Source organism: Globicephala melas, chromosome 17 (assembly GCF_963455315.2).
Source record: "Globicephala melas chromosome 17, mGloMel1.2, whole genome shotgun sequence".
Classification (NCBI taxonomy): Eukaryota; Metazoa; Chordata; class Mammalia; order Artiodactyla; family Delphinidae; genus Globicephala; species Globicephala melas.
This window is the reverse complement of record NC_083330.1, coordinates 29,670,927-29,692,074: the sequence shown is the minus strand read 5'-3', so window position 1 is coordinate 29,692,074 and position 21,148 is coordinate 29,670,927. Positions and strand designations below refer to the sequence as shown.

Genomic DNA, 21,148 nt, shown 5'->3' with positions numbered 1-21,148 from the left:
ACATGTGCTTCTTTTTACCCAGGTTTCAGAAATGACATTCTTACTAAATGTTTTCAGATGCTCATCAATTAGATGAGAGGTTAAATCTGGAATTGTTCTCAGCATCTTTCACACAGCGTTGTGTTCAAATAGCGTCCTGTGAATGGGCCTTAAAAAAAAGATTGCAATGATGTGTTAGTTTCTGCTTTATAACATAATGAATCAGTTATACATATGTTCCCATATCTCTTCCCTCTTGCGTCTCCCTCCCTCCCACCGTTGTTCACCAAATTGTTATCCTCTTGCTCCCTGGGCACACAGTTATATGACATATTCAAGCCTTCCTTGAACCTAGATACAGCTATATGAAACTGAGTTCTGTTCAATAGAATATGGGCAGCAGTGATGCCTGACATTTCCACGCCTATCCTTTAAAAGATCTCTCCTGTGTACAACCATCCATTCTCTTTTCCTATCCATTGGCTAAATGGGGGGACTCCAAGAACTCAGAGAAGGGAAGAGGTGAAAGAGGCAGAATGATCTAGGTCCTTGAGTTGCCATTTGGATGAGAAGTGACCAACAATGAGTTGACTATTGACTATTAAATAAACTGTAAATGTGTTAAGGCTCTGGAAAAAAAAAAAGATTGCACACTGAGAGACTACCACATAAATACAAAGAAACAAACAAACCAAAAAATCCTCAATTTTTGAGCTTCCAAATTTGTATTTCCATTTTTTTCAGCATTGCTAAGGATAAGTGATGATGGTCTCTTTTGTCTTAGTAATCTTTATAATTTGTTCTCCTTCCAAGATAAAGAGGTACCTCCATGAAACTTTAAACTTTAGGATATTACATAGTGCCTTTACCTTCTTTTTATATAAAACTCAGTGCTTCAATTTTAAGATTATATCTCTCATTATTAGTCATTATAATAATAAAAACCTCTTTTAGACAATAAAATGTTTGATGTCTTATTTTATTCTTGATTTTTAGGTACTATTAAAGTTAGAGCAAATGAATATGTAATTTAACATTTGAGAATATAAATTTTAAGTGAAAAGATGCATATGTAATTTTAAATAAAACATAGTTTTCTTATGATGGATGATATTTATTTACTTTTAATCATTAAATTCACTATTTAATAAATATAATACCATAATCAAGAAACAAAATTCATGTTGATTCTAAGTTTTCAAGGGACTAAACTGCTACCATGCCATTGTTAAATGTTCAGTATTTTTAAAAAATCTATTGTGAAAAATCAGTTTAGTAGTAGATAGGGAATTCAGAGTACTCACATATATGTAGGTTTGACAGAAACAGTCCCAGTTTAGGCGTGATATTCTGTTGGTTCATCTGTTATGCCTGTGTTTATGTGTGCATGTTTACTGATCACATTATAAATTTTTTTTTTTTTTTTTTGGTATTGTGTGTTGTAGCAAAAAAAAAAGTTGGAAAAGCACTAATTTAGTAGATAATTTTAAGAAATACTTTTGAGAAAACTAGCTCCCCACTTAATATCATTTAAAAGTGTGTACTTCAGATGTAATAATAAAGAATTAGTATTCAGAAATGGCATGGTATTATAACCAAATCCTAAAAAACAGTCATTGATTTAGCAACCAAACAGGGGATGACAAGGAAATAATATCACAGATTTTTAAATGGACATACATTTTTAGTGGCAAAACATTTGAAATATCAGTTGCCTGAAATAATTTGGAAGGTAGACCAAGTGCCTAAGAAACCAACTGCTTCACAGAAAATAGTTGGAAAAAGTTAAAAAGTTATTGGGTTTTGTTTGCTTAATGTAAGTTGTTCGTAGCAATGTATTATTAGCTGGATAAAACTGACCAGTTATCAAACATAAATGAAAAGGAATAGAGAAGATCCAGAAATGTGTGGCATGATTTTAAAAGCCATGTCATTAGATGAATATAATAGTCATTTTTACCTGTATGGATGAGTAGACTAATGTTTTTCATCAAATTGGGAAGTTTTGGTTATTCTTTCTTCAAATATTCTCTGTCCCTTTTCTCTCTTCTCTCCTTCCGGGATTCCCATTGTGTTGATTCTGGTATACTTGGTGGTGTCCCATAGGTCTCTGAAGCTCTGTCCATGTTTTTCATTCTTATTCTTTCTCTTCTCTGACTGGATAATCTTAATTGATATATCTTCTTCAAGTTTGCCAAACTTTTCTTCTGCCAGATCAAATCTGTTGTTGAACCTCTAGTGAAGTTTTTATTTCAGTTATTGTACTTTTTAACTCCATAATCTCTATTTGGATCTTTTCTTGCAGTTTCTTTTTATTGATATTATCTATGTGGTAAGACATTATTGTCATACTTTCATTTAATTCTATAAAGTCTGTATTTCCTGTGTGCAGCTACCTAAATCTCTGTTTATTTCACTTAATAGTCATCTAATAATTGTTTGGAAATTTTCTTAAATGCCTGAACCATTAAGTCCCCCAACTTTTGCTGATGGGCAGGCTGTGTGTTTTCATGCTCTACTTTAATTCATTAGACACTGTTTTCTTTATGTCTTTGAACCTATTCATAATAGTAGATTTAAAATCTTTGTCCTACTATGTCTAACATTTGAATCCTCTCAGGACATTTTTTGCTCTTGGCTGCTTCTTTCCTTACATATGGGACACACTTTGTTGTTTCTTTGCATGTCTCATAATTTTTGTTTAAAATTGAACATTTTAGCTAATGTGGCAAATCTAGCAATAAACTTTCCCCTCCTTCCCAGGGTCAAATAACAACAATGCACAATGAATTGTGGTTTTTTTAAGGGAGTTGCCAGACAAATCACAGGTGGCAGTGATTTGGGAGTGGGTTTTTTGAGGATCTCCTAACCAGTCTTCCCTTTCAGGAGCTGCAGAGCTGTTAGCTCCTAAAAACTGTTACAGAATTGGAGACAGGAGGATTAAAATAGGTCAAAATAAAAAGCTACAAACCCTGCTAATTTTCTTGAATAAATACTCCTCATGTGGTTTCATGCATCTGATTAATTTTAGAGTTCTGAAAAAATTTGTTTTGACAATCTTTGTCAGTATTTCATTGATTGTATGAAGGAGCAGATATACAGAGGTCCTCACTCTGCCATTCTAGAAGCCCTGCACTCCACATTGAATCTTAAATCCTCTGATTGATAGCAACACCCCTAATTTCTTCCCACAGATCAAAGTCAACATAGATGACAAGCAGTAAGAAGTTCATGTGACCACTGTGAGTGAGACAATCAAAAATAGTTTGGAAATAACATTACTAACAGAAGACATTAAAAGAAATAATGTTTAAAAGTCTGGAAGTCACTCAAAAATTATAACTATTAGCTTGATAAAAGAATGGACTTGTAATTTACATATTCTGACTAAAAATTCAAAACAATTTTTCCTTCAACTAACTTAATCTTGCTCTGAAAATCTTTTCTTGTTAAATCCCTATTTTTTAGTTTACTTCTGCCTTTCCTACATGGATACTCAAGAATCTTCAAATACTTGGATTACCATACTTGGAACAGGAAGAAAAAAGAGGAATTGTAACATACTGCTATAACCTCCTATTACCACCATTCTTACATTGCTTTTGCTGCCCCACTTGGGCACTGGTCTTAAGGGTGTCTGAGGCTCTGCCCTGACAAATTATGTGCAGTTCCGAAATTTCCCAAAAATTTTTCAGTGGAGTCTAACATACACCCCTGTGATGGTAAACCAAAATATTCAGGTCTGAAAACTTGGCCTCCACTTCCACCCTTTAAATGGAACTTCACTTTTCTTTCAATCTCTACATTTCTTGTTTGGCAGGAACTTTCATATACATCATACCCACTCCTTCTTACCACATCTTCCTGACTTACTCTTAATGCAGTGAAAGAAACTAGATTAACAAAAAGAAAAATTCATATATTGAGAAAAACTATAATGTTCAAACTATTACTAGCAAATAGTTGTTTAATAGTGTTTTTCTTATCATTATCATCATTATGAATTATCAGATCACTTATAATGGTGTGAAAAAAATGTTATTTCCCTTGTATTTTCATTTACTCACCTTGGTTTCTATTTCTAGCCCCAATTCCAGCTGATGGCAAAAAGCAACATTTTAAAATATTCCAAGTATTTCAGGCATTACACATGGAAATAAAATAATTATAGGATTCCTTTTCTACTCCTTTCTCTCCTGGTGATCATCTCAAGCCTAGGAGCTTGTAAAGAGTCATGATAATTTGGTAACTGGCTTCTGATCACCAGCACTTATGTGTACTGACATCTGCTGAGTTCTAACTATTATGAATAGCCATTGGAATCCATGTTTTCACTGAATTCCTAAATGTTTCAAGTTGTAGGTACATGTGATCTATATTTTGTAAAGCTCTTGTAAAACTGTTGACTTTTTCACTCTCCACTAATTCATCATACTTCTTGCAAATAAGGAGAGAGCTTGATTGTTTCAGGAAATGTATTTGCAGCTGTGGGAAAATGGTTAGGGCTCTCTTAAAGTCTCTATACCCTTAATATTAATAGTTTACTCAGATGTGTAGATTAAATGGAGTTTCTGAATTTTTCTTCAATTAATCTGTTTTTTTTTTTAGAATCCTTAATCTACTAGGTTGACGAGTAAAACAAAACAAAACAAAAATCCTTACACTGTCTCTTAATAATATGGCGAATCTCATAATATACTCTCTATTCAATTTAAATATTGAGACTACACAAAGTTCCAACACTGGCTGCCTCACATGTTCTTTTTCAAAGACTTAGACTCTTTAGTAAAACTGCTTAGTTTACCAGAGTTACTCCACTCACAATACTTCTCCCCAGGAAGGGATGCAAGTGTATAAGGGGATTTATTGGGTCCTTGTGGCAGTCGCTAGAGGAACAGTTGGACAGCATGTGCTGAAAATTTTGTTGAAGAAATAAAATCAACTTCTATTACAGGGCACATAAATAGAGCCATTTAACTTGCGTAGGAAGTTTCCCAATAAAACAGTGGTGAATTGGAACACTCAGGTGCAAGTAGGGAGAGAGAGGAAGTAGTGAAATATGCTATAAGAAGCAATATTTAGGGACCAGTCACCTCCACCATGAATCCAACACAAGCCACTGAGCCAAACTGACCCACTGGGGGCAGACACCAAAAACAGTGAGAACTACAAATGCGCAGCCTGCGAAAAGGACACCACAAACACAGTAATTTAAGCAAAATCAGAAGACAGAAAAACACAAAGCAGATGAAGGAGCAAGGTAAAAACTCAACAGACCAAACAAATGAAGAGGAAATAGGCAGTCGACTTGAAAAATAAGTCAGATTAATGATAGTAAAGATGATACAAAATCTTGGAAATAGATTGGAGAAAATACAAGAAATGTTTAAAAAGGAACTAGAAGAACTAAAGAAAAAACAAACAATGATGAACAACAAAATAAATGAAATTAAAAATTCTCTAGAAGGAATCAATAGCAGAATAATTGAGACAGAAGAACGAATAAGGGCCCTGGAAGATAAAATAGTGGAAATAACTATCACAGACCAGAATAAAGAAAAAAGAATGAAAAGAATTGAGGACAGTCTCAGAGACCACTGAGACAACATTAAATGCACCAACATTCAAATTATATAGGTCCCAAAGGAGGAAGAGAAGAAGAAACGAGCTGAGAAAATATTTGAATGAATTATAGTTGAAAACTTCCCTAATATGGGAAAGGAAATAGTTAATCAAGTCCAGGAAGCACAGAGAGTCACATACAGGATAAATCCAAGGAGAACACCCCAAGACACATATTAATCAAACTATCGAAAATTAAATGCAAACAAAAAATATTAAAAACAGTGAGGGAAAAACAGCAAATAACATACAAAGGAATCCCCATAAGGTTAACAGCTGAAGTTTCAACAGAAAAACTTCAAGCCAGAAGGGAGTGGCAGGACATACTGAAAGTGATGAAAGGGAAAAACCTGCAACCAAGATGACTCTACCCAGCCAGGATCTCATTCAGATTTGACGGAGAAATTAAAACCTTTACAAACAAGCAAAATCTAAGAAAGTTCGGCACCACCAAACCAGCTTTACAACAAATGCTAAAGGAAATTCTCTAGGCAGAAAACACAAGAGATGGAAAAGACCTACAAAAACAAACCCAAAACAATTAAGAAACTGGTAATAAGAACATGGATATTGATAAATGAATGTAAGTGTAAATGGATTAAATGCTCCAACCAAAAGACATAGACTGGCTGAATGGATACAAAAACAAGATCCCTATATATGCTGTCTACAAGAGACCCACTTCAGACCTAGGGAAACATACAGACTGAAAGTGAAGGGAAGGAAAAAAATATTCCATGAAGAGGGAAATCAAAAGAAAGCTAGAGGAGCAATTCTCATATCAGACAAAATAGACTTTAAAATAGACTATTACAAGAGACAAAGACGGACAATACATAATGATCAAGGGACCGATCCAACAAGAAGATATAACAAGAGTAAATATTTATGAACCCAACATAGGTGCACCTCAATACATAAGGCAAATGCTAACACCCATAAAAGAGGAAATTGACAGTAACAAAGTCATAGTAGGGGACATTAACACACCACTTTCACCAATGGACAGATCATCCAAAATGAAAATAAATAAGGAAACACAAGCATTAAATGATACATTAAACAAGAGGGACTTAATTGATATTTATAGGACATTCCAATCGAAAACAACAGAATACACATTCTTCTCAAGTGCTCATGGAACATTCTCCAGGATACATCATATCTTGCATCACAAATCAATCCTTGGTATTTTTAGAAAATTGAAATCGTATCAAGGATCTTTTCCGACCACAAGGCTATGAGATTAGGTATCAATTCCTGGAAAAAATCTGTAAAAAATACAAACACATGGAGGCTAAACAATACATTACTAACTAACCAGAGATCACTGAATAAATCAAAGAGGGAATCAAAAATACCTATGACAATGAAAACACAATGAAAACAAATGACAATGAAAACACGATGACCGAAACCTATGGGATGCAGCAAAAACACTTCTAAGAGGGAAATTCGTAACAATACAATGCTACGTCAAGAAACAAGAAATATCTCAAATAAACAACCTTACTTTACACCTAAAGCAATTAGGGAAAGAAGAACAAAAATACCCTAAAGTAAGCAGAAGGGAAGAAGTCATAAACATCATATTAGAAATGAATGAAAAAGCAATGAAGGAAACAATAGCAAAGATCAATAAAGTTAAAGCTGTTTTTTTGAGAAGATAAACAAAATTGATAAACCATTAGTCAGATTCATCAAGAAAAAAAGAGAGAAGACTCAAATCAACAGAATTAGAAATGAAAAAGGAGAAGAAACAACTGACACTGCAGAAATACAAAGGATAATGAGAGATTACTACAAGCAACAATATGCCAATAAAATGGACAACCTGGAAGAAATGGACAAATTCTTAGAAAAGAACAACCTCCCGAGACTGAACCAGGAAGAAATAGAAAATATGAACAGACAAATCACAAGCACTGAAATTGAAACTGTGATTAAAAATCTTCCAACAAACAAAAGCCCAGGACCAGATGGCTTCACAGGCGAATTCTATCAAACATTTAGAGAAGAGCTAACACCTAACCTTCTCAAAATCTTCCAAAATATAACAGAGAGAAGAACACCCCCAAAAGCATTCTATGAGGCCACCATCACCCTGATACCAACACCAGACAAAGATGTCACAAAGAAAGAAAACTATAGGCCAATATCACTGATGAACATAGATGCAAAATCCTCAGCAAAATACTAGCAAACAGAATCCAATAGCACATTAAAAGTATCATAAACCATGATCAAGTGGGGTTTATCCCAGGAATGAAAGGATTATTCAATATACACAAATCAATCAATGTGATAAACCATATTAACAAATTGAAGGAGAAAAAACATATGATCATGTAAATAGATGGAGAAAAATCTTTCAAAAAAATTCAACACCCATTTCAGATAAAAACCATCCAGAAAGTAGGCATAGAGGGAAATTACCTCAACATAATAAAGGCCTTATATGAGAACCCACAGCCAACATCTTTTTCTCACCACTATTATTCAACATAGTTTTGGAAGTTTTAGACACAACAATCAGAGAAGAAAAAGAAATAAAAGGAATCTTAATCAGAAAACAAGAAGTAAAGCTGTCACTGTTTGAAGATGACATGATACTATACATAGAGAATCCTAAAGATGTTACCAGAAAGCTACTAGAGCTAATCAATGAATTTGGTAAAGTTGCAGGATACAAAATTAATGCACAGAAATCTCTTGCATTCCTATATACTAATGATGAAAGATCTGAAAGAGAAATTAAGGAAACACTCCCATTTACCATTGCAACAAAAAGAATAAAATACCTAGGAGTAAACCTACCTAAGGAGACAAAAGACCTGTATGCAGAAAACTATAAGACAGTGATGAGAGAAATTAAAGATGATACAAACAGATGGAGAGATATACCATGTTTTTGAATTGGAAGAATCAACATTGTGAAAATGACTATACAACCCAAAGCAATCTACAGATTCAGTGCAGTACCTATCAAATTACCAATGGCATTTTTCACAGAAGTAGAACAAAACACTTCATAATTTGTATGGAAACACAAAAGACACCGAACTGCCAAAGCAATCTTGAGAAAGAAAAACGAAGCTGGAGGAATGAGGCTCCTGGACTTCAGACTATACTACAAAGCTACAGTAATCAAGACAGTATGGTACTGGCACAAAAACAGAAATATAGATCAATGGAACAGGATAGAAAGCCCAGAGGTAAACCCACGCACATACGGTCACCTTATTTTTGATCAAGGAGGCAAGAATATACAACGGAGAAAAGACAGCCTCTTCAATAAGTGGTGCTGGGAAAATTGGAGAACTACATGTTAAATAATGACATTAGAACAATACCTAACACCATATACAAAAATGAACTCAAAATTGATTAAAGACCTAAGTGTAAGGTCAGACACTATCAAACTCTTAGAGGAAAACTTACGCAGAACACTCTATGACATAAATCACAGCAAGATCCTTTTTGACCCACCTCCTAGAGAAATGGGAACAAAAACAAGAATAAACAAATGAGACCAAATTAAACTTCAAAGCTTTTGCACAGCAAAGGAAACAATAAACAAGACAAAAAGACAACACTCAGAATGGGAGAAAATATTTGCAGCGAAGCAACTGACCAAGGATTAATCTCCAAAATTTACAAACAACGCATGCAGCTCAATATCAAGAAAACAAACAACCCAATCCAAAAATGGTCAGAAGACCTAAAGAAACATTTCTCCAAAGAAGACATACAGATTGCCAACAAACATGTGAAAGGATGCTCAACATCACTAATCATTAGAGAAATGCAAATCAAAACTACGATGAGATATAGTCTCACACAAGTTGGAATGGCCATCATCAAAAATCTACAAACAATAAATGCTGGACAGGGTGTGGAGAAGTGGGAACCCTCTTGCACTGTTGGTGGGAATGTAAATTAATACAGCCACAATGGAGATCAGTATGGAGTTTCCTTAAAACCTAAAAATAGAACTGTCATAACATCCAGCAATCCCACTACTCGGAATATACCCTGAGAAAACCACAAATCAAAGGAGTCATGTACCACAATGTTCATTGCAGCTCTATTTACAATAGCCAGGACATGGAAGCAGCATAAATGTCCATTGACAGATGAACAGATAAAGAAGATATGGCTCATATATATAATGGAATATTACTCAGCCTTAAAAAGAAATGAAATTGAGTTATTTGTAGTGAGGTGGATGGACCTATAGTCTGTCATGCAGAGTGAAGTAAGTCAGAAAGAAAAATAAATACCATGTGCTAACACATATGTATGGAATATAAAAAAAAAAAAAGAATATTCTGAAGAACTAGGTGTAGGACAGGAATAAAGACACAGGTATAGAGAGTGGAATTGAGGACATGGGGAGCAGGAAGGGTAAACTGGGATGAAGTGAGATAGTGGCATGGACTTATTTATACTACCAAATGTAAAACAGATAGGTAGTCTGAAGCAGCCGTATAGCACAGGGAGATTATCTCAGTGCTTTGTGACCACCTAGAGGGGTGTGATAGGGAGGGTGGAAGGGAGATGCAAGAGGGAGGAGATATAGGGACATATGTATATGTATATTTGATTCACTTTGTTATAAAGCAGAAACTACCACACCATTGTAAAGCAATAATACTCCAGTAAAGATGTTAAAATATCAACCAATCAATCAATATATAAAGAAAGAAAGAAGCAGTATTTAACTGAGAAACAAAGAGTTTTATTTCTTCAAGGACACATAGCTAATGGTGATTAGAAAGAAAATGAAATACTGAAAATTGCTAAGTGAAGAAGAAATCATGCTAACACACAAACACACACACACACACACACACACACACACACACAGAAAGAGGAGGAATTCTGAATGCAAGAAAAATTTCCCTCAGGAGGAGTTACCAAAAGGCCCATGATGGTCTCTAAAATTGAAAGTAAACTTCAGAGATGCTGATTAATTTCTACTTCTCAGTGACCTATAGACATCAAAGAAAGTATCTTTAGGTCCTGCCATAAAGCAATCAATAGTTAACTGGAATTAAATATATTTGGAGATAGAGTTTCTTCATATATTTTAAGAGCTGTCAAGTTAAAGAGGGATTAATATTATTGTGTCTGGCATTTTGTGTAGAAGGTATAAAGAGGTCACTTTTTTTCTAATTAAAAAGCACAATTAAAATATTAAAGAAAATAAAACATACCCTTAGGTATGTATAAACAAAATTCAAATATTAGCTCCCTATCAAAGTCCTCCTGCTGTTTGAGTTCAAATTTTCTTTTAATAATAGTTAAAAATAACCAACCAAACAGAAAGCAACAGGGGGCTCAGTCTCATGTACTGTGGGAAACTTGATAATCCTGAGAATTGGGGGGAAGTTTATATTTCTTCCAATTGCTTCTTGTTGTTCTCCTATTTTCACTGAATACGTAAGCTCTGTTCTGGACAGCAGAATTTGCTGTGGTCGGTTTTATTTTTTTTTATTTTCAAAAAACATCTATCTTTCCCACATATGATATTCATATCAGATAGAGAACAGATTACCACTTGTTTTTAATTTTGAATATATTCACTAATGTTATCAAGTGATTCTTTTACAAGGATTGGACAAGAGCAGTGGCGTTCAAACACACACACACACAGTCACAGAGCGCTTTGTTTAACTAAATCTTACATAGACTGTATATAAATAAAAGCAGACCTACACTAGTTTAAGGAGTGGGAGGATAGGTCAGTTTCCATACCAGATCCATGTCTCCCCCTACACATCTGAAGGAGCAGTGAGAAATCCACAGAGCTGATATAGAATTATAAGAAAATCAAGGTTCCTTTCAACATGGATGTTCTATTATTTTATTTAGTTGATTGCCCAGTATATTTTTAATTCTTTATATTATCATACACTTACAAGGAATTTTATTTTCAAAATCCAACCTCCTCCTTTTAAAGTAAGAAATCTGAGGCTTAGATATGTTAAGTAAATTGTTCAAGGTCACACAGATAATAAATTGTAGAGCCAGGTAGTCTCACTCTGGATCCTCAGGGTTCCCAACCACTTAGCCACCACAGTTAGCCAAATCTTCATTATAGTCATTTACATTTTTTTGAGTTATTGGGCTAATTGAGTTAGGGCAGATTCTATTCCAGGTTTTGCTGAGTCTGACAAATAAAATAAAGAACATAAATTTATAAATTAAAAATTTGGAACAAACATGAATATTTATTTAGAAAGGGAAGCAAGGACAATAGAGAATCATTACAAATTTTTAAAAGCTACACAATTTCAAAACACCACAAAATCCAGAAAAATAATATAGTATTTTTATTAATTAGTTGTATATCCATTATATTTACTTTTCTAAAATTTTTACTACATTTCTTATATATTTTTACCTCTTTGTATGACACCAATTTTATATCATTTTTATTGAAAAGAATATTCTCTGAAGCTTGGTTGGTAAAATGTTTTTAATTATTCTTAATAATTTAGAAATGCTTCCTTTTTAAACATTAGAATTCCTGTCAAATTTAGGAAAATCTAAGTCCACATTTCTTTCATGTGTGGGCTTTAAGATTTGGAAAGCTTTTCCATGGATTCAATTCTCTCATCATACATTTCGAAGTATGTGCTATTCGACTGCCAACATGTTTCTGGTACCAGGTTGCCATAGGATGGTTGTATATGGTGATGACAGCTCTGACCCATGTCAAGATGCTGTTGGATCCACTCAGTGAGTGATAGGGTTAATCCTGACAGCCATTCATACACTAGGACAGAGAGCAATAATAACTTGCATGTACAGCAATGACTTAGAACCAAAAATTAAATCCCAGTAGACCAAATGAAAAGTATCTTTAACTCAATTTTCCCCAAACTGAATCCACAAAATGTCAGAAACCACTCCAATGCCAGGTGTCATGAATGTGTAGGAAAAGAAAGTTGATAGGCTAAGAGAAAAAAATTGATTAAAGTTAAAATGTCTTCCTTTTGCAAATGTTACAAAAATTTATGAGCATGTGAATACATTTCTAAGGCCTCTCTCAGGTCCGTGGAAGGAACCTATGCAAATCAAATGACAGGCCTAAAGCTTAAGCTTCATTACCTTTAGGTTATGGTCTGAGTTAAGGTCTAGGCATTAAGCAAAAGAAAGAGTAAAAAGAAAATAGCTCTATAATCAGACTGGATTAAAAACTGAAGGCTTTGAATCTGGAGTGAAAAGAGGTAGAAATTTTATAAAGGCATGAAAGTGAGGAACACAGAGCAAAGTAAAGGTATGAGCCTGAATCAAAGGCCATGAAGGAATTTGCTCAGATTTACAATTTGGGGGAAAAAATGGTGGAAATTATAGTGTGGATTATCAGCTGGGAGTAGAATACCAGGGAGTGTGTTCCATTTGTTTATATCTGTCCCTAGAGCACACACCCTGTGCACCAAGCTATGGGAGTTCCTCAAGGAACCCAAAAACTTGCTGTAATTTGATGATATTATGTGTGGGAATACAAAAACATTTTCAGAAACTTCACAGCTAAAATTCCTAGGTTTTATCAAGAATATAACATTTGATCAAATGTTCTGTGAACCACAGATTATTGGGATAGAAAAATCCAGCTGAAAATGTCACTTTAATTAAAGGATGCCCACACACATACACTTGGACCTCCTTAATAGTTTTAAAAGCAGCATTTATGACAGTAACTACATTATTTAAAACAGTTAAAAATGTGATTTTTTTCCCAAATGTGATTTATTTTTATCCATTTTCCCCTTACACTTTCAAGTAGTCCACTATAAAATTATTTTCCTGGAATCTAGTGTGTACCTGAATTTTTCTTGTATCATTAATATGTACATCACCTTCTGTCTGACTTTGACTTGCCTAATCAGTCAAGAATCAATGAACAGAATAACAATATATTTTATTTGATTATCCAAATTCAGATGACAAATGTTGATCATTATCAGTTTTTCCAGAAATTAGGTTTGGTCATTCATGAAGAGCAGACATCAGAGTTACAGTATGATTTGGATTCTCTTTGTTATTCTTATACACAGTTGAAAATTAAAAGATTAGTGACAGCAACTGTAACTCTTCTTTTCAAGTTTTAAAAAAAAATATATATATATATATTATGATTAGAAATGTTAAAATTAGAAATTTTTTAAAATGTCTCTCCTTGTTGTTTGAAGTGGATGAGCTGGGCTTTTCCATGGGAGAAATTAAAAGACATGTACTTCCAAAATAAAATAGCAGATCTCCTTTCATTTCACAGGGACACGATTGAAGAAGATAATAATCCACCTGTTGATTGAAATTTTTAGGAGGAGGGATCATAAAACAATTTTCAAAAACTTAATTTATCTACATATTTATGAATCCAACACCAAATTTGAGAATCCTCAGGAAAGGTACCTCATCAAAGAGCACTTTTTTTCACACACTCAGTTCCTGAGACCTGGGTGGTTAACAGTAGCAACACAAAAAGGGCATAAGTAAGGCCTCAAAATATTTCAAAAGTCACCTGCATTCTCACTTCCTAAACACAGTCAGCAGCAGTAAATAAGATAACCACGGATTACCAAAATAGACAGATGTTTAGAAATTCTATTTTAGGTTCTCTACATCTTTTGTCCTTACACATTTGAAAGAGCTGTTTCTAAGACACAAAACTGATGTGATGGATTTCTCTGTAAGAGAGATAGACAAGCAATTTTGTCAGGAATCTTAATTATTCTTAACCTAATCATCTTATTTCTCTTCTTGGTGCTCAGAAGAATGTAATTACTACAAGTCAGAATCAGAAGGCAAGAAATCGCTTCTACCCACATTTGGATTTTTGAGGTCAGCTTAAAAAAGTTCCTATTCTCTGATCATTCATTCATTTCTTTATTTAGCAAATAATTTTGTGCAATGATTAATTTTCGTGTATTATTCTAAATGTTGGCATACAACAAAGAAAAAGATAAATATGTTCCTTGTCTTACACAACATAAAATCCAGTGGGGAAATCATATATTAAAGGAAACTTATATCTGTGAAACTGCTATAAAACTGCTATAAAAGGTAGAGCTCCGTGTTCTATGGAAAGTAATAGAGAGAAATATCTAGTCTAGTTGGGTCAAAAATATTACCCAGAAATGATAACAATATAAACTGACACCTGAAGAATAAGTTGGGCAATGGGGAAAGGGAGGATATTAGTGTTGAAAGTATAAGGAATTGCATGTCCAAAGGTCCAGAGTCAAGTATTCAAGAAACACTGAAGGCCCAGAGGAATCATATCAGAGAGGTCAATGAGGAAATTGGACAATAAATGAGGCCCAAGTGACAGGAAAGGCAAAATCCTAGGGGGCATTGTAAACTCTGTTAAGAATTTTAGACTGTGTCATAAGAAAAGGCAAAGTCATCCAAGGGCTTTCACTCAGAGTAATAACTACAGGGATTTACATTTTTGAAAGTTCACTCTGGCTATACAGAGGAGGGTGGGTTAGAGTATTGTAAAACTAATGCACTGAGATCAGTTAGAAGGCTATTACAGCAGATTGTACAATGAACAATTCCATCTAGCAGGTCAAGTTTTTAAAATTAGTTTGGAATATATTTAGTGAGCTTAATAATTCAAGGAAAAAGCAGTACAATTCCATGTCAAGAACACTCTTCCACGGGAGTAACACTGAAATCACCAGTAGTATCAATATCATAACTGGAGAGACTCCTTTTGTCAGGATGACTGACTAATAATGCCAGTTTAAAATTTTTCCAGTCCAAAATAATCTGTTATGTTTAGTGTCTTGAATTTGTGACTACGTTTCAGTAACTATCAAAATATTAGCCAGAAAAAAATAAAATATAAGAAATACTCTATCATTCCCCACTTTAGAAAATATTTTAGAATATTCTCTTATCCTCATCTAATGTTAGGAACAAGGAAATCTACAAACTTAAATTTTATTAGGTTAGTTCTAACATTTCCATAATCAGAGGGAAAGTATATGCTTAGCAAAGCCACAAATAGTTATATGTATCAAATGGATGGATGGGCAGGTAGATACACAAACAATAGACATATAGATATATAGATATATAATATTTATTTAGCTGTATTTATCTATCTATAAATATATATTTATATATCTATATATCTGAAGTAGATGTATATAGATAGATATTGATATTGAAATTTATATCTACATATGTAATTGAAATCTATATATTTATTTACAAAATATATACATATATCTGTAGATAGCTGCTATATAAATGTTTTAATTTTAAAAAATAAAAATGTTTTTTGAAGACTGGTAATAAAAATGACAATATGGAGAAAATCTCTTAGGTTAGGCATTGAGTAAAAGAAACTCAAATGCATGATGTTGTCAATTATGTACTTCAGTATTTGCTTTTTGACAGAAAAAATTTGACACTGGAATTGACTTTTTAAACTGATGATAATTAATGCATTTCTATTTCTTTCTAGGATGCATAAAAATGCTTGAGCTAGGGCTTCCCTGGTGGCACAGTGGTTGAGAGTCTGCCTGCTGATGAAGGAGACACGGCTTCGTGCCCCGGTCCGGGAAGATCCCACATGCCACGGAGCGGCTGGGCCCGTGAGCCATGGCCGCTGAGCCTGCGCATCCGGAGCCTGTGCTCTGCAACAGGAGAGACCACAACAGTGAGAGGCCTGCGTACCGCAAAAAAAAAAAAAAAAAAAAAATGCTTGAGCTAAATTTAATACTTAGACATGGCAAATAAGTTAGCTTAGGTGGTTATTATGTCTTCTTTCCTAAACTTTGCTTGCTTGTTTCTATCATAACAACCTTGTCATATGCATGCCTTTAGTAGAAGCCACACAAAACATTTCTGTAATATGACTTAAAACTATAAATTTCAATAATAAATTTAAAATAAGAATTTATTTAAATAAATTAAAAATAGGATAGGGATTCAAGACTAAATTTTAAATAGTAATCAAATTTATAGTAAATTTCAAATGGGAACATTGTATTGTTGTCCTTTGACTAAAATTAGATTTAATGGACAGATTTTATTTGTTTTTTTTTTTTTTTTCCAGCAGTGTTATACAATGTTTTTAGAAAAATCCCTCGCTTTTTGTGGGAGATTTTTGTTTTTTTAATTTTGGAGAGGATTGAAGTGGAAATGAATATAGGGTAATAGCTTGGACTATAGCATGAAATGGATCAGGAAGTATTTTTGGTTCGTGATTAGATTGGGTAAAGAGAGAGACAAAATTATTGTAAGACCACCAGTTTCCTGACATAAAATTATAAGTTGGAAGAATGTATTGAGATGGAGAATACTTTAGAAGATGAAAGTTTGGTAGAATGAACAAGGGTTCAGTTTTAGATTTAGAAAGTAAGATATACCAAGTGAACACATCAAGTCGGTAATAAATTATAAATAAATCCAAATCATTACAGGAAAATAAATAAGTAAATAAATGTTTGTACACATCTGATGTACTAACAAAGACTAGATTTACCCTCCTACCTGAAACAACTAAAAAGTAAAATATATAAAGTAATGGTTTTATAGACATTGAGCATCAGACAAAGAAAAACAGTGATCCCTGGAATCAAGATACAAATGAAGGTAAGAAGAGGGGGATATCACAGGCTTGGGGATTCTCCCTGGGGAGTGAGGGTTTCAAGCTACATATTAGGTACCCCAGCCCTATGGTCTGACACTGGGAAGATGAGCCCCTCTTAGATGGTTTAAAAACCAGTGGGCTGTAAGAAACTGAGACTCCACTCTTGAAGAGTTCAGGCACAAACTTGCTTACTCCCAGTAACAGCAAAGAAGCAGCAGTTTGAAAACTACCTGGGGCTTTAACCAGATTGCCCAGACCACACCAGCCAGCCCCCCAGCCTGCACCAGGCTCCTGCTCCAGCCTCTCTTGCTCTGGTGCTGCTACCCACCAAGGCAGATGCTGCCTTTGCCAATAAGAGTGTGCATGCTTGGAGGGAACTGAGCTAGCTTAGACCTGCCTCTGACCAGGGTGGGGGAAACTACCACCCCAGGAGCACACATCCCTGAACACACTTAAAAGGGAGCAAAACCAGCTAAGTAGCATTGCACCAACCCCTCTGGCCCCAGTCCAACCTCTAATAAATGCATGCACACCAAGGAGGGGGGGCCAGTGAAAACAATACAGAATTGCAACTCCAAGTCCTCAAGCCCTGACCATGACCCCAGCCAAGGCAGAGACTGCCATCACACTCTAGAGGAACAGAACTCCCTCAGGTTTCTTGCTCTTGTCCCTTGTACAGTGACCCTACTACCAATAGGGTAGTGATGACCATTGAGCATACAACAAGCCCCTGCTGGAACTTGGCTCTGGCTCTAACACCTTCAGCTCCATCCCTACCTCCTACGAAGTCAGTGACTGCCAGCACACCCCAGGAGAAGATGCTGCCCATGCTCACTTCAGATCCACCTCTCCCACTAAAGCCACTGGGCACAAACAGACTGTATAGGGATTCTCCTACACAGAACACACCTTCAAGACCAAGATAGTTAACTGATTCACCTAACATCATAGATAGAAAGTTAAAGAAAATTAGAAGACAGAGGAATATCTTTCAACTGAAAGAACAAGAAAAAAATGCTTGAAAAAAAAAAAAAACCTGAAGAAGCAATTTACAGAGATAAGTAATTTACCTGACAAAGAGTTCAAAGCAATAGTAATAAGAAACCTAATTGAACTTTGGAAAATAATAGATAAACACAGTGAGAATTTTAACAGAGAATTGAAAAATATAAAACTGAACTAGTCAGAGCTTAAGAATACAATAACTGAAATGAAAAGTATGCTAGATGGAATTAATAGCAGATTAGGTGACATAGAACATGTAAGTGATCTGGAAGATAGAATAAGGGTAATTACCCAATCAGAAACAGCAAAAAGAAAAACAAATTGTTAAAAATGAGAATAGTTTGAGGGGCTTCTGTGATAACATTAAGTGTACTAATATTCACATTATAGGGTATTCCAGAAGGAGAAGAGAGAGAAAAGTGTAAAAAATGTATTTGATGAAATTATGGCTGAAAAATTCCCAAACCTGAAGAAGGAAATAGATATCCAGGTACAGGAAATATAGAAAGTTCCAACAAGATAAACCCAAAGAGACCCACACCAAGACATATCATAATTAAAATGACAAAAGTTAAAGATAAAGAGAGAATTTAATGGCAGTAAGAGAAAAAACAAAGTCACATGCAAGGGAACCCACATAAGGTTATTAGCTGACTTTTCTGGAGAAATTTTGCAAGCCAGAAGAGTGTGGCATAATTTATATAAAGTGCTGAAAGGAAAAAAACTACAACCTAGGATCCAGCAAGGTTATCATTCAGAATTTAAGGACAGATACAGAACTTATTAGGACAAGCAAAAACAAAAAGAGGTTAGAGGTCATCAATACTGAATAATCTTACAAGAAGTGTTTAAGGGTCTTCTTTAAAAAAGAAAAGGCTGGGACTTCCCTGGTGGTCCCCTACATTGGAATGTTAAGAACCCACCTTCCAATGTAGGGGACATGGGTTGGAACCCTGGTCGGGGAACTAAGATCCCACAAGCCATGGGGCAACTAAGCCAGCGTGCCACAACTACTGAGTCTGTGCACCACTACCAGAGAGGAGCCCAGGCACTGCAACTAGAGAAGCCTGTGTGCCACATCAAAGAGCCCACATGCCACAATGAAAGATCCCTCATGCAGCAAAGAAGATCCTGTGTGCTGTAACTAAGACCCAATGCAGCCAAATAAATTTAAAAAAAGAAAGAAAGAAGAAAGAAAGAAAGAAAGAAAGAAAGAAAGAAAGAAAGAAAGAAAGAAAGAAAGAAAGAAAGAAAGAAAGAAAGGCTACAACGAGAAAGAAATTATAAGAAGGGAAAAATCCACTGATAAAGGCAAATATATAGTTAAAGCTGTGGGTCGACCACTTAAATAAACTAGTATAAAGGTTAAAAGACAAAAATCTACTATAACTACAATAAACAGTTGATAGACATGAAAATGTAAAATATGACATTGATAACACAAAATGGGAGAGGTGCATAAGAAATGTAGAGCTTTTAGAATGCATTTGAACTAAAGTGACTATCAGCTTGAAACAAGTAGATATAATTCTAGAGAAACATATGACCTCCATGGTAATCACAAATCAAAACCTGCAATAGATACACATAAACTGAAGAGAAAGAAACACAAATATAACACTAAAAAAAATCATCAAATGACAGGGAAGTGACTAAAAGAAGAAAAGAATGTGGAAGAAATACAAAAGCAACTGGAAAACAAATAAAATGGTAGTAATTCAAACCTATCACCTATCAGTAATCACTTTAAACGTCAATGGACTAACTGCTCCAATCAAAAGACATAAGGTGGCTGATTGAATTTTTTAAAATCTCCCTATATGCTGCCTCCAAGAGACACAGACTGAAAGTGAGAGGATGAAAAAAGATATTTCATGCAAATGGAAATGAAAAGAAAGCTGGGGTAGCAATACTCATATTGGACAAAGTAGACTTTAAAACAAAGTCAATAATAAAAAAAACAAAGAAGGGCACTATATAATGATAAAGGGACCAATACAAAAAGAGGATATAAGATTCATAAACATATATGTACCTAATATAGGAACACCTAATTATGTAAAGCAAATATTAACAGACATAAAGAGAGAAATTGACAATAATACAATAATAGTAGGGAACTTTAACATCCCAGTTACATTAATGGACAGGTCATCCAGACAGAAAATCAATAAGGAAACAGAGGCCTTAAATGGCACATTACATCCATTGGACGTAATTAACACCTTCAGGACATTACATCAAAAAACAGCATAAAACACATTCTTTTCGAGTATACATGGAACATTCTCCAGGATAGATCACATGCTAGGCCACAAAAGAAATCTCAACAAATTTGAGAGGATAGAAATTATATCAAGAATCTTTTCTGACCATAACAGTATGAAACTAGAAATCAATTACAGGATGAAAAATGAGAAAAACACAAACACATGGAGACTAAACAGCAAGCTGCAAAATCTGGACAAAGCTGTGTTAATCATTCTCTCCCCAGAATGACTCTTTAAAATAGGAATATAAAAACAATAACAAAACATCAAGGAGATAAGGGAGTATGTCATCAGTTAGCAGATAAGAGGGTCCATCACTTTTCTGTGGGGGAGGGAAAAGTGTATGGAAGTGTAGAGACAAATGAAGCACAGTAGAGAAATACAAAGCCTAGATCAGTCATAGGAGAGGAAGCTGCATCAGAGGAGATGATCTGCATGCTTTGTAGAACTCAAAGAGACCCTACCCTAGAGATGTCTCTGGCAAATAAAATGAAGGAAAAAAATAGAAGTGGAGTTGCAAGCAGAAGGGTTAGTTGAAGGTCATTATTTGGTAAATTATTTCCTAAACTAGAATGAAAACAGGAGGATGCATGTAATTGGTAGGAAGTCATAATTGAGACATCACATAACATAACATATTTGGTGTAAT

General features: G+C 34.6%; 1 protein-coding gene across 1 annotated transcript in view; it reads right to left on the bottom strand.

Moving 5' to 3' along the window:
• The window catches only part of CNBD1 (cyclic nucleotide binding domain containing 1), a 388,156-nt gene that overhangs the window by 118,928 nt on the left and 248,080 nt on the right, over positions 1-21,148 (bottom strand). The window contains 1 exon segment of the mRNA XM_030839273.1: positions 3-148. Coding sequence (XP_030695133.1) covers positions 3-148 — 146 coding nt within the window.